Source organism: Toxorhynchites rutilus, chromosome 1, assembly GCF_029784135.1.
Source record: "Toxorhynchites rutilus septentrionalis strain SRP chromosome 1, ASM2978413v1, whole genome shotgun sequence".
Taxonomy (NCBI): domain Eukaryota; kingdom Metazoa; phylum Arthropoda; class Insecta; order Diptera; family Culicidae; genus Toxorhynchites; species Toxorhynchites rutilus.
This window is the reverse complement of record NC_073744.1, coordinates 178,990,388-179,015,149: the sequence shown is the minus strand read 5'-3', so window position 1 is coordinate 179,015,149 and position 24,762 is coordinate 178,990,388. Positions and strand designations below refer to the sequence as shown.

Here is a 24,762-nt window from a genome sequence, read left to right as displayed (position 1 = left end):
GTAGAAATCTCACCACCGTCGCCTTCGGGAATTGAGTGAGGCAATTTTTCCGAACTGTCACTTTTCATTCGCGCATCAGAATCAGCCCCTTTTTGTTTTCAAGCGTATCAATATGTGCCGCTGTTCATAAATATATTGCTACGTGCCGCTGATGTGCTGCCAGACTTTTGGCCTTTGTATTTATGAGTTTTTGTTTTGATTCTAAGATTTGCATTAAAGGGTGTGTCACATCAAATTGCATCACGGAAAAAACGCTGTAGAAATTCGCCCAGTAGACCGATCCTTTTGAAAATTTTAAACAGTAAAATAAAAACTATTAAACAACTTTTGGCATTTTCTTTTTATTCATACTTCGAGCCCAAGCCCGTATGCTCGCACCTTCCTCTTTACCCCGTCCATAAGGTTCTGTACAACGTCAGGTTGTAGTTTTTTTTTTTTGAACAGAAATCCATTTTCTTTTGAAGTCCGCCTCCGATTTGACAACTTTTGGGTTCTTCCGGAGGGCCTGCTTCATAATTGCCCAATATTTCTCTATTGGGCGAAGCTCCGGCGCGTTGGGCGGGTTCATTTCCTTTGGCACGAAAGTGACCCCGTTGGCTACGTACCACTCCAACACGTCCTTTGAATAGTGGCACGAAGCCAGAAGATGGTCGGGCCCTCGTGCTGCTTCAATAGTGGTAGTAAGCGCTTCTGTAGGCACTCCTTAAGGTAAACCTGCCCGTTTACCGTGCCGGTCATCACGAAGGGGGTGCTCCGCTTTCCGCAAGAGCAGATCGCTTGCCACACCATGTTCTTTTTGGCAAACTTGGATAGTTTCTGCTTGCGAATCTCCTCCGGAACGCTGAATTTGTCCTCTGTGGAGAAGAACAACAGGCCCGGCAGCTGACGAAAGTCCGCTTTGATGTAGGTTTCGTCGTCCATTACCAGGCAATGCGGCTTCGTCAGCATTTCGGTGTACAGCTTCCAGGCTCGCGTCTTCCCCACCATGTTTTGCATTTCGTCGCGGTTAGGAGCCTTCTGAACCTTGTATGTACGCAGGCCCTCCCGCTGCTTAGTCCGCTGGACGAATGAACTTGACAAATTCAGCTTATTGACGACATCCCGGACCGAACTTCTCGGATCATGTCTAAACTGCTTAACTACGCACTTGTGATCTTTTTCACTGACGGAGCATCCATTTTTTGCCGTTCTTCTCCTTCCGGTCGATGGTTAGGTTCTCAAAGTATCGTTTTAGTACTCTGCTGCTCTGCTGGATTCTTAGCATCTTACCGATGTCCCGATGTGACAACTCCGGATTCTCGAAATGAGTGCACAGGATTAATTCAAGACGCTCTTTTTCGTTCGACGACATTTTTCCAAATTTACGAAAAATTGACAGTGAAGCATGGCCAACGTGATCTATACACTCTTATCTGATTATAAGCGAAAGCTGAAGATATAATTCCGTGATGCAATTTGATGTGACACACCCTTTATTCTTAATAATGGATGGATTTTAGTAGTCAGAAACATTGAAATAATTTTGTTCGTTCTGGTTTTTATTACATAACACAAGAAAAGTTATCTGAAAATGGTTTTATGCTTTTCAGAAACCATCTGGGTATAAAACAATTGCAGGAAATATCTGAGTGAATTGGTAACATTGGAACTGAATAACTCTCCTTATTAATTTCCATGCTGGAGTGATGTGCCCCATCATGAGATGGATTATAAAATTGCATTTTGATATAAGAAATAATTTCTTAACATTTTTTTATTCAAACTGAATTGATAGCTCTGGTAACATTTGAGAATATATTGGAGTTTGCAAAATTTAAATAAGTTTTTTATTGTCTCAAAAGTCTGATGACAGAAGCGTCCAAAGTTGCATGAAATCATGCAGTTTTTAATATATTATCATTTTATGAAGATAGACGTGGTTCTTGGTGCTAGAATACATTTATTTGTATTTATAATGAAAAAAGGAAGTTATAAGCACAGAAAAATCCTGCCGATTACTACGTTTTCCATGATTTTTCATGGTAGTGCGTTTTACCGACACGTCGCGTCTTACCCAAAGTTCCCGTATACGAAGTGTAGAGGTTTATCGCTCGCGAGAGGAATAATTTCACTCTCTCTCAGTGTTTGTGCGTCCTGTAACTGAAATAGAACAAACAGAGAAAGCAATATAAAAAAAAGTTCAATATTCTTCCCTTCACTTTCCATCATGCATTGAATGTAATTAGGGATGTAACCAGGGTTACCAACTATAATTAAAAAAAACAAAAGCAATGAAAATAAAAATCAGGATAAATCAGGATAGCTCATATTGGGTTCTCCGAAAAGTTAATGTCGATTTTTGGGACAACAAAAACATCAGTTTCAATCAAAGCATTATAATTTAATTTCATATCTATAGTTCTGTTTCACAATCTTTCGAGATCTTTCACACAGCTCAAATATTCTATCCTCCAAATCCCACCTGAGACAGAGTAAAGGGTGTGTCACATCAAATTGCATCACGGAAAAAACGCTGTAGAAATTTAATTTTTAGGAATTATATCTTCAGCTTTCGCTTATAATCAGATAAGAGTGTATAGATCACGTTGGCCATGCTTCACTGTCAATTTTTCGTAAATTTGGAAAAATGTCGTCGAACGAAAAAGAGTGTCGTGAATTAATCCTGTGCACTCATTTCGAGAATCCGGAGTTGTCACATCGGGACATCGGTAAGATGCTGGGAATCGTCCAATCCACGGTCAGCAGAGTACTAAAACGATACTTCGAGAACCTAACCATCGACCGGAAGGTGAAGAACGGCAAAAATGGATGCTCCATCAGTGAAAAAGATCACAAGCGCGTAGTTAAGCAGTTTAGACGTGATCCGAGAAGTTCGGTCCGGGATGTCGCCAATAAGCTGAATTTGTCAAGTTCATTCGTCCAGCGGACCAAGCAGCGGGAGGGTCTGCGTACATACAAGGTTCAGAAGGCTCCTAACCGCGACGAAAGGCAAAACATGGTGGGGAAGACGCGAGCCCGGAAGCTGTACACCGAAATGCTGACGAAGCCGCATTGCCTGGTAATGGACGACGAAACCTACGTCAAAGCGGACTTTCGTCAGCTGCCGGGCCTGTTGTTCTTCTCCGCAGAGGACAAATTCAGCGTTCCGGAGGAGATTCGCAAGCAGAAACTATTCAAGTTTGCCAAAAAGTACATGGTGTGGCAAGCGATCTGCTCTTGCGGAAAGCGGAGCGCCCCTTCATGATGACCGGCACAGTAAACGGGCAGGTTTACCTTAAGGAGTGCCTACAGAAGCGCTTGCTACCACTATTGAAGCAGCACGAGGGCCCGACCATCTTCTGGCCGGATCTCGCTTCGTGCCACTATCCAAAGGAAGTGTTGGAGTGGTACGAAGCCAACGGAGTCACCTTCGTGCCAAAGGAAATGAACCCGCCCAACGCGCCGGAGCTTCGCCCAATAGAGAAATATTGGGCGATTATGAAGCAGGCCCTCCGGAAGAACCCAAAAGTTGTCAAATCGGAGGCGGACTTCAAGAGAAAATGGATTTCTGTTCAAAAAAAACTACAACCTGACGTTGTACAGAACCTTATGGACGGGGTAAAGAGGAAGGTGCGAGCATACGGGCTTGGGCTCGAAGTATGAATAAAAAGAAAATGCCAAAAGTTGTTTAATAGTTTTTATTTTACTGTCTAAAATTTTCAAAAGGATCGGTCTACTGGGCGAATTTCTACAGCGTTTTTTCCGTGATGCAATTTGATGTGACACACCCTTTATATCTCCCTTCGGGCGAAGACCGGATATGTTAAAGAATTAATAAGCAAAGTATAATTCCTCGCATAAGCGGAAATGCTAATGTTTCGCCTGACTTTTTGATCGTTTATATTTTTCCGAAAAACCTACATCATCACTACACTCAATTGCAGCGAAATCAATACTCAAATTTTCACTGAAGTACGGTTATAGATATATTTACCATAGTCCCATCATTAAAGTTGATACCACTTTGAATCAGATGAATAAAATAAATATAAAGTTTTTTTCTATTGACTGTGGATTCAAAAATTTTCTCTTGAGTAATTTTACACTCCAAAACATATTCGTACATTTATAACTCTGGGATACATCTACATACACACAATCCTCAATAAAGCAATGTTGTTCCTCAAACCTAATCTCGATGTAATTTCATAAATTCGTCAGACAATCTGGTTTCATGAAATTTCCTAGCACTGTTTTGGAAAGCCACGAAACAATTGAGGGTAGTGATAAAAAAAGTTAAGTACATTTTTGCGTCTAGATAATTTAACTTAGTGTGAGATGTATACAAGTGCGAATTGGAAAACTATCATGATAGAAAACTTTGGCATGGAAACCAGTACATGTATTACGAATAATGTAAAAAGTTCAAAAATGAGGAAAAATCAGGACCATTTCAGGAAAATCAGGATAAAATGAGTGTTCGTCAGGATAACAGGAAGCGTGCTAAAAAGTCTGGGAAATCCTGAAAAATCAGGAAGGTTGGCATCTCTGGATGTGACTGTCCATTTCAACCATAAAAAACCCACCCCCTCCCCCAGTGCTATTATTTCAATATTTTAAATTTACCACTTACGAATGAATTTACTTTTCCCTACATATCTAATATCACTTCTCTGTCTACTCCCAAACCGAAATATAACCATCAGCGAATTCAATTTTGCAATTAAACCACTCAAAATGCTTATTATCGAAGCCGCAAAAGTTACATGCACACGCGGAATCATGTTCGATTTTCGGTGTTTGTTTCTCTATTCCACTTTTGATCAGTATTCATTGTCATAGGATGGTTCAAATATTATAGAATAGTCAACCGCCTGTCCATTATACCCCCACTGTCCGTCTTACCCGCGGCTCCCCTAACATGTTATTTGCAAGCAGTTGCCAACCTTTCGGGTTTTCCGGGATATTGCCAGTTTTTTTGAAGCGTGCTAGCAAAAAAAAATTCTCCAGCGTTTTTTAAATTTTTACAGTTTTATCCAGTTTTATCCATGCCGCGCTATGCGTTGCGTAGCGACAATTGTGCTTTGACACTTCATTTTAAATATGTGTGTTTCCATTAAGTCGAACACAATAATGCGTTGCGTCATTAGCATCATTGTACTAAACGCTAACATTTGTTCTAAACTGCTTGCGTCGAATTTGCGATGACAGTGGCATGGTGTCGACGTCTGGTGGCAACTTCAAATTAGGGCCATAATTTGGGTCCCAAACTCGTTAGTGTAAACTCTATAAAATTAGAAGACACGAAGCCGGTTTTTAAGTTCTAAAATTTGAATGAAAATTTTCACATCATGTTATTTGATTACTTGAAACACGTGTTTCTGACTTTCATTCAACCATATGGCTGAAGAATTCCAACATTGGTGCAATTTTTTTTTCATCATAATATGAAGTTGTCTTCACAAACCATTTTCGTATGAGACTTTTTCACAACCTGCAAACAAAAATTTTCTTCATTTAAATAGAATACTAGTTTGATATGGAAAAGCTAATTTTAATTCATAATTTTAATTTTAAAAACGTGTTCATTACGACTGAAAATCAGCTCTTTCACGCTCCCCTAAACTAGAAAACGAAGCTCAATGCCGCCAGCGCGGGTATGTCAATGAATTGTTTTTAAAAACTGATCCTCGGACACAATAAGAACAAGATTTTCATACGATTTTTATTTTGTTTTTGTACATGAAAAGTGGTGACGCGAATGCTAGATTGTGACTGCAAATCAACAGACTGCGTCGGGCGAATGTTTTAGTACAAAACGCAAGCAATGACAGCGGATGAGAAGCAACGCACAACGCGGCATTCTGTTTCCACCTTTACTTACAATGCGTTGGCCATAGTATGGGCCTGTGTGCTTTATATGTATGTAAACACAAGCCTGAGAAAATCAAGCAGCTGTGTTAGGATATTTACTCCTATCTCAGCTATAATCCGTTACAAAGCAGTAAGTTTGCTAAAATTATGTCAGTTTGGATAATGTTTATAGGGGTGCCGTGACTGAAATGTTTATCAATGAATATTTGTCCATATGTAAAGTTACAGCTGAATTGAAGACCGATTCGATAAGTTTTTACCGAGCATTCTGCAATAAAGTTCTTAAAGTTAAAGTTAAATGATTCTTTGGTCATCAATATGACGATAATTAATCCAACTAATGTCATAGGAAGGAAGCACATGTCAATGTTCCCCTTCTACAAAGTATTCCGAATGTTTGCGGTCGAAATTACATTCGGGATATCGATAATGAATTTAGAGAGACCTGCCGAAACCTGGAGTTTGCTGACTTCACTGTAAACGAATGTAAGGATGCTTCTTTCTTTTGGGGTAAAATATTATCACAAAAAAGGAATGGCAATAATTTTGCTTTTCCCAAATTGAGAAAAAATATCGCAACATTTATGATTCTGTCGAATTCCTCAGCAACCGTTTAAGGATTGTTTCAGAATACAAGATAAACAACACAAAACTAATAAAACCACTGGAACAGGTAAAAAAATATTTAGATATCTATAAACAAAAGTCAGGAGCAGTGTTGCCACATTTCAATCTGTACATGAAGGGAAAGAAAATTTTCTCGTCTGTACTATTTCTTCAAAAAATCTGTATCATCGAATATATTCATTGTAGAGAAAAATAATGAAACATGAAAAAATACACATTTATTCACTACAAAATATTATATTTACTTACTGATTTTATGTTTACATTTACCTACTACAAATACTTACGTATTAACGCCACCGGAGCGCAATTTTTATTATGAAATTATTTTTTCGTAATGAAATTTATTCTCAGGTGAGTGTAATGAGTGATTTCAAGTAATAATACTGACCAAAAAAGAAAGACTTTTCACACGCGGAAAAATCTGTACCAATCTGTACTTTTTGACGAAAATCTGTAATCTGTAATCCGTACAGAATCTGTACCAAAAATAACCAAAAAATCTGTACCTTTCCAGATAAATCTGTACGTGTGGCAACACAAAAATTGGAATAATTTTCATTTTTCAATATATTTGTTTCAAGCTCTCATTTAATTCATTTTGCTGATGAACGGGTGTCTCTTCGTAAATTTACTTTGATACCCAAGTTCAGCTAGTCTACAACGAATCGTTCTGTCAGAACTATGCAGCGAGAGATTGAGCTGAAATGAATGGAAAGTGGCAGTCAGAGAATTTATTTATATCCTGAATTCTTAATGGACTATCATCGAGTTTTATCTATGAACGAATACAAATTGAGTCCCAACAGCAAATATGAAAAATAACGCGAATAATTCTATAGTTTTTTGACGTGGGACTACGTCTAACCGGAATATATGGAGGGTAAAATGAAAACCTAAATACAGAACATGCAGGAAAAAATGAAAGATTTCGAATGCTTATAGCTCGAACATTTCGTACTGGATAGGAGAGATGTTTGCATCACTTGATAGGAAATATTTCTACGCATCTATCGCAACTAACAAAATGTTGTTTTTCATTAGATAAACAATTGAATAACTGTAGAATATTAGGCGTTATCTAAACGCCCTAACTGCATCGTTTTGATTGGCCCGATTTACGGTTTCCCTAACACAACCATCAAAACCAAGCAGCCTTGGGGAAATCGGCATTGCAAATACATGAAAGTAGGGGGACTTTTGTTCTCATCGAAAAATGTTCCCTAACACAGATTTTAAAACCAAGCAGCGAAATCGGCATTGCAAGCACACGAAAGAGCCTAGAGGCGAGTGAACTGAAAAGTTTAAACCCTCTTAAAAGCAAAAAAGAAGAAAAAGAACACACGAAAGTAGGGGGAGCTTTTGTTCCCACCGAAATGTGTTCCCTAATAGAGATTTCTAAACCAAGGTGCCTGGAGAAATCGGTATTTCAAATTCATGCAAGTCGGGGGTATTTTTGTTCCGACTGGAATGTGTTTCCCTAACACAGACTTCAAATCCATGAAGCGTGGGGAAATCGGCATTGCGAATTCATACAAATCGGGGGTATTTTTGTTCCGATTGAAATGTGTTTCCCTAACACAGACTTCAAAACCGAGGTTTCTGGGGAAATCGGCTCTGCAAATAAATGCAAACTGCGAGTACTTTTGTCCTCGCTTGCCTTTGTGCAGAGTGGAATATGTCTGTCCTAACATGATCTTCTAAACTTAGGAACCTGGGAAAATCGTGCAGCCACTAGAAGCGAATGAACTTCCCAGTTTCAAGCAAATTCGAGATTCGAGAAGTATGTACACTTTTGGGATGTAAACTTCAGAGGGAAATGTAAAATAAAATAATCGTTTGATAATTTTTTTTTGTCTTTATTGGAAAGATTTTCAGCTTTAGGCTGGTTCATCAAACGTTTGATAATTCTTCCGTACATATATTTTGTTCTAGTCATCATACCAAACGTAAAAGGTCTGTCATTAAATTTACTTGTAACGAAGAACAATCAATCACAATAAATGAATTGACTTTACACGGCATTTGTTCATTTTTTTCACTCACAGAGCAAATATATTGAACTCAATTGAATTTGGAAACTGTTTCATTCAATCAAGAATTTAATCAATACAAACGAATGATTGCTAAGCTAAGGTAGTTCCACGTGAACCTTTTTTTTTTTTTTATTAAATCGTTTATTTTTACAGGCTCAGTTACATAAGTTTAAAGGAGCCAAACTCCTATCTGTATAGTTACAAGTATACATAAACATTTTTTATTAATTCTAATGTTAATGAAGTAGAGAACCGATTATTCGCGGCTTGCTCGAGTTTAGAAGGGTGACATTTGTTTCAGGAAAAGGATGGGATTTAAGGATATGTTGACAATGTTCACACTCACATTCGCACTCACATTCATCATACTCAATTCTTAAGCCTATCTTATATCTAACATGTATTTACATTTCACCTTATTCTATTGTTAGTAAGAAGGGATTTGATTTCTCGCGAAGGAAAAGGAAAAGGAGAATATAAGGATATAAGGACAATCACACACGGAGATCGATAGCTTTTAGGAAGACATATATTTGGGACATGTAATCAAGGTCTAACCGAGCCAACACATCTCTCACTGGCACATTGGGCTGTCTTCCTCTGGCCCGAAGAGAGTTTTCTAAATTCGATCTGGCAACAAGATACACCTCGCACGACCAAACAGCGTGTTCGATGTCGTGGTAACCTTGGCCACAAGCACAGATATTGCCATCGGCAAGATTAAAACGAAAGAGTAGCGCGTCTAACGAACAGTGATTGGACATGAGTCGAGAGAAGGTGCGAATAAAGTCCCGACTCAAGTCCAGACTTTTGAGCCATGGTTTGAGGCTAACCTTAGGGATAATCGAGTGAAGCCACCGACCCAATTCATTTTCGTTCCACTTACGTTGCCAGTTAGCGATGGTATTTTTACGGACTAAAGAATAAAATTCATTGAAGGCGATTTGACGCTGATAAATATCGCCTTCAATTGCACCTACCTTTGCCAATGAGTCAGCCCTCTCATTACCCGGAATTGAGCAATGTGAAGGGACCCAGACAAAGGTAATGACATAACAGCGTCTGGATAAAGCACTCAAAATTTCTCGTATTCTCTCAAGGAAGTACGGCGAGTGCTTTTCCGGCCTCACTGAACGGATAGCTTCGACAGAGCTAAGACTATCCGTTACAATGTAATAGTGTTCAACAGGTCGTGAGGCGACGCTGTCCAGCGCCCAATGAATTGCTGCCAATTCAGCAATATACACTGAGCAAGGATTCTGAAGACTGTGTGAGGTGCTAAAAAATTCGTTGAACACTCAAAATCCTGTGGACTCGTTTATAGTGGACCCATCAGTAAAGTACATATTATCACAATTGATACCCCCATACTTTTCATCGAAGATCGTTGGAGCGATCCTCGATCGTTGGTAATCTGAATATCCATGGATATCTTGCTTCATGGACAGATCAAAATGCACAGAGGAATTGATGTAGTCAGGGAAACAAACACGGTTGGGAATATACGAAGAAGGATCAACCTGCATGGAGATGAATTCATGATATGAGCTCATGAATCCTGAATGAAAATTTAGCTCGATAAGCTGCTCAAAATTTCCGATCACCAATGGGTTCATGACCTTACACCGGATGAAGAACCGAAGAGATAATAAATTGAAGCGATCTTTTAGTGGGAGCAGGCCTGCCAAAACCTCGAGACTCATGGTATGCGTTGAGGGCATACATCCCAACGCGATACGGAGACAAAGATACTGAATTCGCTCGAGTTTAATGAGGTGTGTTTTGGCAGCTGATTGAAAACAGAAACTGCCATACTCCATCACTGAGAGAATAGTTGTTCGATACAACATTATAAGATCTTCGGGATGGGCTCCCCACCATGTGCCGGTGATTGTACGGAGAAAGTTTATTCTTTGTTGGCATTTTTTACTCAGATACCTAATATGGGCCCCCCAAGTACATTTGGAGTCGAACCAGACCCCAAGATACTTGAATGACATAGCATGAGTGATCGGTTTACCCAAAAGTTGAAGCTTTGGTTTTGCTGGTCTATGCTTCCTAGAAAAAACCACCATCTCTGTTTTCTCCGTGGAGAATTCGATCCCTAGCCCAATGGCCCAGGTTGAAAAATTGTTCAAAGTATCTTGTAAGGGTCCTTGCAGGTCGGATTCGTTTGATCCTACGACAGACACCACTCCGTCATCTGCAAGTTGTCTTAGGCTGCAATTTTGTGTAAGACAATTGTCGATGTCGCTTACATAGAAGTTGTACAAAAGGGGGCTTAAATTCTATAGTTGTCGGGTAAGAAATATATGTTTACATACAATTGTCAACTTTTAAAGAACAAGCACCCTTTAATTTGCCAGTAATGAAAGAAAACACCCTATCTAATCTAATATTATCAATGCCAGGACATGCATAGCCGTGATGCTGCCTATGTTTGTTGTGTTTTAGTTAACATTCATTGTTGTTCTTGATACCGGTAATAATACTGCTGAAAGAAAGAGCGAAATAATGGTTCAAAATAACTGGTTCACCTAGGTGTTCACCAAATTCGCTTCGAATGAAAAACACTTTCATTCGATAATGTTTTCATATTTTCAATCAAATAAAAACTCGTATGTGGGTACTGCAGAAGGAACGTGAGGCGTACAGTGGAGTCGCTTTTTACGCGGACGATATGTATTATGGACGCTTTGCATCCATAATAAGCCGGAAAACTCACTTGGTAGTATTACCAATTCCAACTGTCAGATAAAAAGGAATCGTAGGGAAAGAATCGATTCAAATTTCAGACATTTAATTTTGTAATTTTTTGATGAAAATTAATTACGGCTTTTCGCTATGGCTATTGGAGCCACCTCCGATTTCTATTCCCTCTTTTCTGGCTTCCTCGACTCAAACGATCAGTATAAAATCGCGGAAAGACAAGCGAGATGAATTTGATGACTCTCGGGAAGCATTTGTTTAACACTTAGCAAGAACATTTCTAGATCAAGAAGTTCTAGAAATCATTTGGTAGATAAATGGTGAACAGCAATCGATTCTGAACAATATTCTATTCCATTTCACGGCGGGTGGCGCCGGTAACATTTTCAAGAATGGTCAATGAAAAAAGAGAAAAGGATCATCATGTCAATTTTTTCCACCTTGGGGGGGGGGGGGGAAGGTGGGGGGTGTAGGATTGATAGAAAACTTCGCGATAACTAAATAAATTTTATTTTTCGCTTAATGTGTCAAATGATTATCACGCTCAACCAACCGAAAATCATAACACGAATTGTGTTTTCGTTTTCCCAGTTTGAAGAGAAAATTTCATTACAGGTTGGGAAAAAGGATGGATTCTCGCGAATTCAAATCGGCCTGCCAAATTTTATCCATTCGAAAAGCAAACGCCCCTCTTGAATGGATCGAAATTCCTGATAACAGATGAATCGCAGGGTGTGCGTGGGTGAATTTTCAGATGCTGACTCCGGTTCGCAGATCCAGCCGGATTATCGTGGTTATCAGATGCTGTTTTCGTATAGGTTTTCTACCATCGATTTACCTTCGGAGAGCTGAACTAATTATTCCTCAAAACAACCATTGCCACACTGTTTGCTAATGGAAAGCGAATTTGTGGGAATTTTGTGCAGAAAGCAGAAGCTTTGATGCTCTGCATCTTGATAGTGTTACGTCCTGGTATCCTCGCTAAAACTCATATTTCCTTCTTTAGTGTGTTGGACACGGGACTTATACTAACGAGCCCATTCGTTCTCATTGTCTGGGAAATCGTACCACACGGCAAATTCATTTCTCATTCGCTAGCGCATAAACGCATATTAATGACCCACCATCCATCATCCACAGTGAAATACTTTGCACCGCCTCGTAAATCAACGTCGGTCTACAGCTAGAAAATTGCGAGTCGAAATATTCTCTGGAGAATATAGGAGAAGGTTGCCCTAATCCGACCGGTGGCCCAGAACCACTTGGATCTCCAACATAGGTTTCTTTACGGAGCATTTTCATATTTAGGCACGGCATTCATTCCCCATCATAAAAACCAGAAAATGCTTCCGATACTTCTTTGATGTTTATTAGATTGGGAATGTATCTGGGATTTAACATTGCAGCCGCCTTGAGTATCCAATCATCGAAATCAAATCTTTGCCAATCAATCTGTTTAACCAACTCCAGATGTTATTAACTTATCACTCCAGTACCAAGAAAATCGAAAAAAAAACTGTACCTTTCCAGATAAATCTGTAAGTATGGCAACACTGGTTACATCTGTGATATAACCGCAAGGTGGACGCAGGACTAACGTTGGAATGGTTACCATTTGTTAGAAGTTGCATCTGAAACAGATTTTCAATGATGTTCTGTTCTTGTTTTGAAGGGACTTTAACCCGAAGGTCATTCGTCCCTTAATTCTTTATGAAAGAATGAATGAATAATTTTGAATGAACGCTGAAAGTTCTTCTCGTTAGTGTGTGAGTGGATGAGTATAAATATGGAATTATTTATACAGAGGTACACATGAAATACAATTCTATTGAGCTTGTTAGTGGTCCTGAATAGAACCGAGGCGCCTTGGTTTTGTGCCCGTGTTCGGGAACACACACCAATCACCATAAAAGCAAGCATCTTCAATGAGTTAAATTTTCATTATTTCAATGGCTTGCTTTAAAGCAATCTTTGAGCTATTGAAACAAGTTTTTGGATCAATAAGTAACAAGCATACAACACATAGAGATTCTATCTTTCGATTGAAGTGGTTACCTGGGTTATTATATCTACAGAATAATCTGTATTTGTACAGACTTTTTTGGCTTTTTGCTTTTTCAAAAGAATGTAAATTTGAGAAATGCGCTCATACTGTCGTGAAAATTTCGATTTCTTTGAAACTTCTTTTCTTAGGAATTGAAAATACTAAAATAACCATCGAGACGTTTTGACGGAGGATCACGTTTTCGGGTCGCATATGGGTAAAGTTGATAGGTCTGAGCCTAGGGGCACGGACGCAATCTTGACATAGGACTGTGATTGTGTGTAGTAATTGCATTTAAATTGAGTTTTTTCATTGTTCAAAATCTGTCATTTTTTTCTCTTTTGATACAACAAAGGAAGCCCTAAAAAACCGTTTCCTATATGAACTTGTATCCTTTAAAAGAAAACATACCCATTTGATTCATCTAATTGTTAACTTTTTCTACTATATTCACTGTCCATGTTTTGAGCAAAAAAAATGCTGTATAAATTTCCTGTCTAATGGTATATAGCACAACATATGTCGCAATAACGATTTTGAGTAATATACGTTTGAAAACTCTTAATTAATCGTTAATCGAAATCAAAGACATAGTCCTATGTCAAAAGTTATCGCCTTTGTATTCATGATGTGTTAGCACAAATCGATTTAAACACTCTCTAATAATCTATTGCGATACAGTTATAAACTTCCCTATAGTCAATATGTTAAAATAGCGTGGAAAATAGAGCTTTTGATTTCACGGACTAGAAATTCGGTCTAGCCTTGCACGCATTGCACTGAGTATTTAACCAGATGCATCTTCCGTGCATCGCCATTCAACAAGCATCAATCACGCGTCTGACAGATGCACACAGTTGCAGCGATAAAAATGAAACATCGCGAGAATGACCGTTTTCGAAAAATCGATGCTCGACTCTCGGTCAAAACCGTCAAAAAAGCAAGGAGCTTGTTGCATCAGAACAGAGCCTATGCGCACATAAAACACAAAACGTGCAGAATCAGCGACCTTGGTTGTTTCGGGCACAGAAATATTCTGAGAATTTTCCTCAGGAGAGATGCAATACTTATACACTAGCGACAGCTTACTTACTATGCAAGGGTGGAGTTTACTCCGCAAATATTTTTTTTCGAATCCCTCTTCGTTGTTTCTTTTCTAGCAGCTGCATAAGTTGCCCATTATTGACAGCTCTGTTCGGGAAAGCACACAAATGAACAGAACAAATGTATAGTGAAAATGGGAATGCTTCCAATTTTCATTAATTTAAACCATATACAGACTATGGGATTGTAATGTATGGCATACAAAAAACTTATTTCCGATTTGATTGGTGTGCAAATCGTTGAAATTCGTTTGCAGCAAAAATAGTTATTAACGTTCACTTTATTTCATAAAAACGTGACCTGTTTTCTGATTTGGCACCCTTAATGTAAGACGTAGTCATACGTAAAAACACATTGCGGTCTAAATATTTATGGTTATATTGAAGCATTGATAATGCTGAATTCGCCCGCAACAAAACTGCTTTCACTGGATTTCGACTTTAACCTAAACCTAACCTAGATTCAATTACGACCAAAACCAAAAAAATTAACTAAGTCTGAATCATTTCGAATTCACTCAGAGTTCACCTTTTTCAAGTGTTGACATTTTTCCAATTTTTTAACTGTTGCTTTCCAATACATCACAAGCATAAATTTTTTGTATGTACTGGAAATATATTATAATGAAGATTTTTACGTTGCGCAATGTAAACAAGTTTATTCAGCTACCAGGACATAACTGAATAAACTTCCATTACACCTCAATAAAGCAGTGTATTTTTACTACAGTATATATGCTTATTGGCTTTACGTGAGTGTGATATCCTGCCATCTACAGTCCAACTCACTGAAACCCCATTTTCAAAAAATAAACCCCTTTAACGTCCACTCTCCCATTCGCACGTTTACACACTCCATGTAATATACCCAGAATTGAGTAACTACTGATCAGGATGCCACACTGGGTACAATCAACATCGTCTAATCAATAATAACTATGATTTTTTGGGCTTATAAATCTAATACAGATTTCGATACAGATTTTTTGAGAAAAAACTAAGATAAAAAGATGTTTTCAGACGAAAAAGATAGATTTTATTATGGTAACCCTGGTGGTTATCATTTCGTTCAGCTGGTTAGGAGGTATTAACGCTCAAAATCTTGTTGTTCCAGCGTAACGCTCTCGTTTTCTAATCTTTTAACTTACACCCCAGTATAGAAATAAAAGACGTAGTCGAGCGCTTAGCGTTAAGCTGTGAGGATTTAGTAGAGAGTTGAGTGTTGTGCGTTGAGCGTTGAGCATTCAGCATTGAGCGTTTAGCATTGAGCGTTGGGCGTTGAGCGTTGAGCGTTGAGCATTCAGCATTGAGCGTTTAGCGATTGAGCGTTGAGTTTTGAGCGTTGAGCATTGAGCGTTGAGCGTTGACAGTTGAGAGTTGAGTATTGAGCGGTGAGCATTGAGAGGTGAGCGTTCAACATTGAACATTTAGCATTGAGTGGTGAGGATTTTGTATTGTGCATTGAGCGTTTTACGTTAAGTGTTGAGTGGTGAGCGTTCAGAATTACACCAGAGTCGCTTTTTAACGTCACGTAAAAAAACCGCTTAAATCCCAAAACCCGCGTAAATACCAAAACCGCGTTAAAATAAACCGCGTAAATTTCAAAATCCATTTTAAAAATCTAACAAACAGAGAATTATTATATTAATATGCAACCCATATGCTAACAATTGATTAACTGAATTTTTTCGCATGCTACAATCATGATATCTGTTTCTCCTTTAATTTCTCAGCTACTAATCAGTGATACAATACAAACTTATTTCGTGAAAAGTAACATCAATTGACACATTAAATCTGTTTACATTAGAGTCCCTTTTTTGCGCGGTTAATACGTGCCGCGTAAAAAAACGTGCGAATTTCGATATCCGCGTACAAAAAAAAACTCGTAAACCATGAAATCCGCGTAGATTCCGAAATCTGTGTGAAAATAAACCGATTAAATTCCTAAAACCACTTGAAAAAGCCGCGTAAAAAACCGCGCAAAAAAGCAGCCTAAAAAGCGACTTCAGTGTATTCGTGCCATCTTCGTTTCTGGCATCGGAATACGATATTCGACTTAGACCCCTTTCACCAAAAACCCATATAGTAGGCGGTTTCCATCACTGTTGGTCATTTAGAGCCGTTATCAGTTAACCGGAGGTCAAAACTGTGGGACAGACCCAATTCAAATAACCAGGTTATGCAGGGAATTATATTCATTCACATTCAATAAAAACAAGATTAAATTCGTTCTCCACTCGTCAGCGATTTTTTCACCCATTTCCTAAATAATTGGGGTTGTATATCATTTCCGGCCAATTGGGAGTGGATTAACTGCAAAAAATCGAAGGTTGGTTCAGGACCACCATTTTTGAAGGTGTCGAAAAAAGGTACTTCCGGTTTGGCCTCTGTTTTTCGCTTTTTTAGCATTCATGAACCACACCGACCAGTGAAATACATAGTTTAAAAGTTATAGTATTTATTTCAATGCCGAAGTCGCCAAAAAACGAGAATTCTATGTGATGAATGGCCGTTGTCATTTAGGAGATCGGGTGAAGACCACCTTCCCCTACGTTTCTAGGGTGAGAGTCTGTGTGGTTATTAGAAATCCAAAAAGTTGAAAGTAATGAGACTTTCCGCATGCCATAGATGAATTTGAGCATTTGCTATCTTTTCAACTACTTAAATTTTGCTTGAGTTGTAACATTTCCGCTGTTAATTCCCTCTCCTTCTCAGGTCTGCATCGTCCAGAAGCGTGACAGCGGGAGTCTCTTCGCTATGAAATACGTCAGTCGGAATGCCTGCATCGGTCGGGGAGCCCTCGGCGGAGTACTCAAGGAGGTGGAGCTCTTGGCATCGCTGGAGCATCCGTTCCTGGTTAATCTGTGGTTCTCATTCCAAGGTATGTATTGAGATATCCCCGTTTTTTGCTTTCATTCCGTACCCGAGTGGACACTCGCAACTGTTTCACACTCCCAATGCAAACGGCAGCATCTCCTCTGTGGAAGCAATCGTAATTCACACGTTCGCCAGTTCGCAAGCCATATCCCTGCAGCGGACATCAAAGACGATGCGGATGGTGAAAATCTTTCCTGGTCTTACCAAAACACACAACTGTCTCCTCTTACCCGTGTACACATGGGTTGGTAACAATGCAGTTCGTTAGAAGCTGTGTGCCGCTATCAGTGAGTGAGCTTAGGTGCGAGAAGAAATGTGTGCGACCCTCGAGATCTCCCAGTGGCCAAGTTGAAAGCGGATATGCTGTCGGAAACCCCGTTTGCGCTGGGAAAAGTTCGCAAATTGGATTTCAGCCAGCTTCAAATTGCATTACTGATTCCCACCGTCTTTCTCCGGCTGCCAGAGTAGACTTCGTTGCATTTCAGCTGACTGGCTGGCTGGGGCTGGATGATTGCATCTCGAATGACTCTCGCTTCGTCATCTTTGCTGCGATGGGAAGTGGCCCCTCGCCTCCTACTAACCCGTTTACAGCGGAATATTACACAAAGTTATTCGATTTTGATTACTGTTATTTCGCCGGAGAATTTCCTTAAGGATGGGATACTCCGAAATATAATTACTGCAGGAATTTTGCACTTCGTTTGCTCGTTCCAGGCGATCGATATTTAAACCCAGCTCCTGGTCCAGCAGCAAGGAAAAACGTAAATGACCGTTTGACAGATTCAATTTGGCAGAGAGGCTGCAACTTTTGACTATCGTAGATAACCGTCACCTACACTCTGACACTGTAGCCTGCTTTTATCCATCCATCATCGTTCGGTAGAATGTTTGGATAAGGGCCACGTAATTTAATACCGACACTTTGTCTGAGTGTATCCTTCATTTATTACGATAATTGACTGTCGCTGGTAACGAGATTAAAGCTTCGTTCTTTTCGCACTGCATTCATTCCACAGACGAGGAGGACCTATTTATGGTTTGCGATCTGCTGGCCGGAGGCGATTTGCGTTATCACCTGAACCATCAGGTAATTTTGTGAGCCTTAGTTTGGTGTGCTTCTTTCGATACTGATTCTCGGTTTCCATCTCTCGTACCACCACCTGCCGGCGAATCACCTTGGAATGACGGTGCTTTTCCGGACCGACCACAGGTGCAGTTCTCGGAAGCCAGCGTTGCCTTAATGGTGTGTGAAATCGGTTCTGCACTGGATTACTTGCAGAAGCATCGAGTCCTGCACAGGTGAGTGATTTTGCTTTTCTTGCGATGATTTATACAATTGAGCTTATTAAATGGGGATACTAAAACAACAGACGGGTTGTTTTAGTTGGTGCAGGAATAAAAAAAAGGGGGTCATGTTTCAACAGAGATGTTCTCTGAGTGAAATACATTTTTTCGTTGTCTGACTGAGCTTCGTTCAGTAAATAGCTAACCACTGATATTTTCTCTTCAAGATATTATTCTCTTCTGACACCGTAGAATAAATCGGCGTCTTGTTATTAAGTCTCAACGCTAAAATTTAAATAAAAATTGAATTATAACAATTAGGCGGATCTTTAATGATCAGTAGTATCGGCGATACCGTAATGCTTAAAGGTGGGACCAGAATGCCGCGTTATGCGTCACGTTGGAACAGTTGTGCTTTGACAGTTTATTTTAAATATGTGTGTTTCCGACGCCCACAATGATGCGTCGTGTCATTAGCAGCGTTGTACTAAACTCTGACATTTGTTCTAAACTTCTTGCGTCGAATATGTCAATGTGTTGTTTTTAAAAAACATTCAGCTGATGCCATGGACACAACAAGAAAAAGATTTTCCCACGATCTGAAATTCGTTGAAAATGGAGTGTGAAACAAATCTAGTTGAATTTGTGAAAACAAACGAGTGCTTCAGGTCGAAGGAACATCGACTGTGTGAAATCAGCCACACGAGATAGAAAATTTGGACTGACATACCAAATGCACTGAAACAAGGAGGTAGATTACAGTTGAACATTTTTTAAATATTAGAGCATCTTATTTGATTTGTTTTTATGCTTTTATTTTGTGGTGGAAGTGTTGAAACGTGGAAGAGCCGTTACGTGATAGATATTCGCGGAATAAATGTGCTCCAAGTATAGGATTGACACCGATTGCAGCATCATCAAGGCAGTATTTTGAAGCATTAAAGATTTTGTAAACACTTGTCAGCAAATGAAGGTGAATAAAAGATATAGCTATAATGATATTCAATGTCTTAAATATATATTTTTTATATTGTAGGACTGCCAGCAACTACGACCTTGAACGATCAGTTCTCAGCACAAAAATATTGATCTTCGCGACATTAAGCTGATGGTGAAAACAATGCATGCAGCAAAACCTCCGAGACATGATTCATTCGCAAAAAAAACCTTGATGAAATAACCATACCGTTATTCATCTGCATGAGACTGTTGACCTCAGTGAGTCCTAAAATGATCACAATTGTTGAGGAATGAAAAAAAAAAACGCCATGTTGTCGATTGTTCAATTTTTTATTCATAGTTATCTAATTTAATTATCTATTACATAACCGGTGAGTGTGTCACGTAGCTGATACGAAGCCTTATTGGAATTGTTCTTATTTATATTTCTGCTGCTGACAAATCCATAAAAAGTATAACTTGAGCACACCATTCTTTCAAATTCATAAAACTTTCACAACCCTCTTCACTTATGAAGTTGTGAAGCGCCGTTGCGATTTTCTCCACCAGATGCATCAATGTCAGGACATAATCGCTGTCTCTTTGTCGCATCAGCATACCAAAAATCCTATTCGCGTTTCTAGTTCCAAAGGCAAATTCACCATCTACGGTAGTCAGTGTCTCGCATATTATTTCAGGTAGTACGATGACGGCTGCTTTCCGATGTCGGTTCAGTCTTTTTCAGTTCCAAATTTTAAACTAGCTGTGATCTGCATACATAGAATTATTGAAATTAAATAAAAGATTCACTAGTTGATAGAATTTGTTGAGTGTTTTACTTTGTTTTTGTTTACGTGAAAAGTGGCGATGCGAACGCTACATTGTGATTACGAATCAACAGACTGCGTCAGGCAAACGCTTTAGTACAAAACGCAAGCAATGACAGCTGATGAGGAGCGACGCACAACGCGGCATTCTGTTTCCACTTTAAGAATCCGTCTTAACTACGTCTTTGATTTCTATATAGGGGGGTCACTCTACGAAAAATGTATCGTTTTTTAAGAGTTTTCAAATGCATGTAATATGCAGAATCGTTCTAACGATATATATTATAATGTATACCATTAGACGGCAAATTTATCCAACATTTTTTTCGTTTGAGACATCAACAGTGGAAATAATAAAACAAGTGAGCAATTTGTCAAATAAAAGAGATTTGTTTTGCAAGCGGATGCGGTGGTAAATCATGTATTATGCATTCTTTCTTCCAACTTCGTTCCCATGAATGTTGTATGTAACAGAAAATTGCGTGCAATAATTCGTACTATCTAACAAATTAAAGGGTGTGTCACATCAAATTGCATCACGGAAAAAACGCTGTAGAAATTTAATTTTTAGGAATTATATCTTCAGCTTTCGCTTTAAAGTCAGATAAGAGTGTATAGATCACGTTGGCCATGCTTCACTGTCAATTTTTCGAAAAATGTCGTCGAACGAAAAAGAGCATCGTGAATTAATCCTGTGCACTCATTCCGAGAATCCGGAGTTGTCACATCGGGACATCGGTAAGATGCTGGGAATCGTCCAATCCAGCAGAGCAGCAGAGTACTAAAACGATACTTCGAGAACCTAACCATCGACCGGAAGGAGAAGAACGGCAAAAAATGGATGCTCCGTCAGTGAAAAAGATCACAAGCGCGTAGTTAAGCAGTTTAGACGTGATCCGAGAAGTTCGGTCCGGGATGTCGCCAATAAGCTGAATTTGTCAAGTTCATTCGTCCAGCGGACCAAGCAGCGGGAGGGCCTGCGTACATACAAGGTTCAGAAGGCTCCTAACCGCGACGAAAGGCAAAACATGGTGGGGAAGACGCGAGCCCGGAAGCTGTACACCGAAATGCTGACGAAGCCACATTGCCTGGTAATGGACGACGAAACCTACGTCAAAGCGGACTTTCGTCAGCTGCCGGGCCTGTTGTTCTTCTCCGCAGAGGACAAATTCAGCGTTCCGGAGGAGATTCGCAAGCAGAAACTATCCAAGTTTGCCAAAAAGTACATGGTGTGGCAAGCGATCTGCTCTTGCGGAAAGCGGAGTGCCCCCTTCGTGATGACCGGCACGGTAAACGGGCAGGTTTACCTTAAGGTAAAGTGACCAGATGGTCAGAGGTCTAACGCGGGACACAAGAAACAAAACGTTATGTATATAGGTTATGTGAACATAAACCATGTGTCCTTGTAATTAAACCTGATCTGTATTATTTCTTTATAAGTATCGGCACTCAGTTGTGATTTTTCGGTGGTTTAGATTTTGTTTACGCCTGAAAATCACTCACTCAGTCAGAGCATTGAGGTCTGGCAAGCACGATTCAAATTCTACAATTTTCTTCCAATTATCGAATGGAATGCACGAAAATTCCAATCCATTTTTCATCGATTTAGTGTTAACGTATGCTTTAAAAAAATGGACTAATTTCGGATGGCGATGAAAAAAAAACTTCAAGAGATAATTCAACGGAACAAACTTTCCTTAAATCTTAAGTTTACTAAGACTACAACAAAAATGATTCAATGCTGTTGATTCGCAGTAGCAGCACTGTCAAGCAACTTGATGATTTTTTCAAACTGCCAGCTCCACCCCACAGCGAAGTAGTTGGACATCCTGTGTCCTTGTGTCCTCCAGATATAGCCAATCTAGTTTTTACAACATCCTCTCCCTGTGGCTCCTTAAGCCGGGAGATCGAAGCAACCGACCAAATGGAGCTGGAGTATCACCCATACAGTGATCGCTCATTAATTAGGAGGAGGCAGTCTAATATTTTTCAAAGAAAAAAAAATCAGTGGGTTATATCTATGATATAACCGCAAGGTTGACGTGGAACTACCTTAGCTTAGCAATCATTCGTTTGTATTGATTAAATTCTTGATTGAATGAAACAGTTTCCAAATTCAATTGAGTTCAATATATTTGCTCTGAGAGTGAAAAAAATGAACAAATGCCATGTAAAGTCAATTCATTTATTGTGATTGATTGTTCTTCGTTACAAGTAAATTTAATGACGGACCTTTTACGTTTGGTATGATGACTAGAACAAAATATATGTACGGAAGAATTATAAAACGTTTGATGAACCAGCCTAAGGCTGAAAATCTTTCCAATAAAGACAAAAAAAAAATTATCAAACGATTATTTTATTTTACATTTCCCTCTGAAGTTTACATCCCAAAAGTGTACATACTTCTCGAATCTCGAATTTGCTCGAAACTGGGAAGTTCATTCGCTTCTAGTGTCTGCACGATTTTCCCAGGTTCCTGAGTTTAGAAGATCATGTTAGGACAGACATATTCCACTCTGCACAAAGGCAAGCGAGGACAAAAGTACTCGCAGTTTGCATTTATTTGCAGAGCCGATTTCCCCAGAATCCTCGGTTTGGAAGTCTGTGTTAGGGAAACACATTTCAATCGGAACAAAAATACCCCCGATTTGGATGAATTCGCAATGCCGATTTCCCCACGCTCCATGGATTTGAAGTCTGTGTTAGGGAAACACATTCCAGTCGGAACAAAAATACCCCCGACTTTCATGAATTTGAAATACCGATTTCTCCAGGCACCTTGGTTTAGAAATCTCTATTAGGGAACACATTTCGGTTGGAACAAAAGCTCCCCCTACTTTCGTGTGTTCTTCTTCTTCTTTTTGGCTTTAGGAGGGTTTAAACTTTTCAGTTCATTTGCCTCTAGGCTCTTCCGTGTGTTTCTTCTTCTTCTTTTTCTTTGTTTACGGAGACTTTAAATCTAACAATTCATTCGTCTCCGTCGTGTGTTTGCAATGCCGATTTCGCTGCTTGGTTTTAAAGTCTGTGTTAGGGAACATTTTTCGATGAGAACAAAAGTCCCCCTACTTTCATGTATTTGCAATGCCGATTTCCCCAAGGCTGCTTGGTTTTGATGGCTGTGTTAGGGAAACCGTAAATCGGGCCAATCAAAACGATGCAGTTAGGGCGTTTAGATAACGCCTAATATTTTACAGTTATTCAATTGTTTATCTAATGAAAAACAACATTTTGTTAGTTGCGATAGATGCGTAGAAATATTCCCTATCAAGAGATGCAAACATCTCTCCTATCCAGTACGAAATGTTCGAGCTATAAGCATTCGAAATCTTTCATTTTTTCCTGCATGTTCTGTGTTTAGGTTTTCATTTTACCCTCCATATATTCCGGTTAGACGTAGTCCCACGTCAACAATCTAATTGGCTTCAGTTTTATGTGTAGATTATCTGAATCGGTCCGGTAGATCAAATGCTATGAATTTTTGTGTTGGAAAAACGAGGAAAAAACATTATTTTTCGAACCATAGGTTAACTTTAAAAAATCATAACTTAAAAACGAAAAAAACGCCTCTCTGGTTTCGACGTTATGTGAAGAATCCTCAGCTCTCCAGAAAAAAATATAAAAAGATATAGCGCCCTTGGTCCCGAGACCATGAAAACTATAAAAAACAAAAAAAAAATCTTAGAACTACTATATCGGCTTGACATTGAATATATATATTATGTTTATTTTATATACATATATTATGTTTATTTTTTATCTTCGGAATTAAACGTTTGATGCTATTTCACTAAAATGGCTATAACTCGGTAAATAATGAGATTTTCGAAAGCTCCTTTCGAGAGTATATTCTTGTGAGTCTTAATTACAGAAATATGAAGAAAAAAAATGTTTTTTTTTTCAAATTTCTGGACTAGAATTTTACGACTGTAAATGTTACGACTCAAAAATATTAATACATTGCGAGTTAATAGTCGGCGCACCTCTAAATATCAGCGTTGGTACTCGATCGAAGTAATCCTATAAAAATATAGAGAAGGGAAATTCTAGATTTTGCATTCAGACAGCATTGTGAAGACAGGATAGTTAGGAAAACCATTAGAAGAATTGCAATTAGTATAGAATTTATTCCTGAAATAGTAGTGCTTAGAAGAGCACTAAATGTAAGTTGTCAATCAATTTGGCTATCTAATACTTACTTGTTGTCTCTACTCAAATAGGATTTTTTTAACCATTCAACCTACAACCGTATCTGTCTACATATTTGCAAAACGAGCTGGAATAAAAGGTTAAAAAATGGAAGCGTCTTTCTGCACTACAATAGTTGAAGCGATTTCAACAAGAATACTGCAATACGTGAATGTTTGGAAGTATTCATTTCAAAAAATCGATTTGCGACTAGTAGAAGTTCGCCGGGTCAGCTAGTGATTAAATAACATCAAAAGCCATATGTATGATTT

At 38.9% G+C, this 24,762-nt stretch overlaps 1 protein-coding gene across 2 annotated transcripts in view; it reads left to right on the top strand.

Annotated features, from left to right (window-relative positions):
- The window catches only part of LOC129774059 (serine/threonine-protein kinase 32B), a 384,143-nt gene that overhangs the window by 221,166 nt on the left and 138,215 nt on the right, over positions 1-24,762 (top strand). For both annotated transcript variants that reach the window (XM_055777758.1, XM_055777762.1), the window contains 3 exons: positions 17,091-17,256; positions 18,269-18,339; positions 18,463-18,551. In XM_055777758.1, coding sequence (XP_055633733.1) covers positions 17,091-17,256; positions 18,269-18,339; positions 18,463-18,551 — 326 coding nt within the window. The remainder of the gene's footprint in view (positions 1-17,090; positions 17,257-18,268; positions 18,340-18,462; positions 18,552-24,762) is intronic.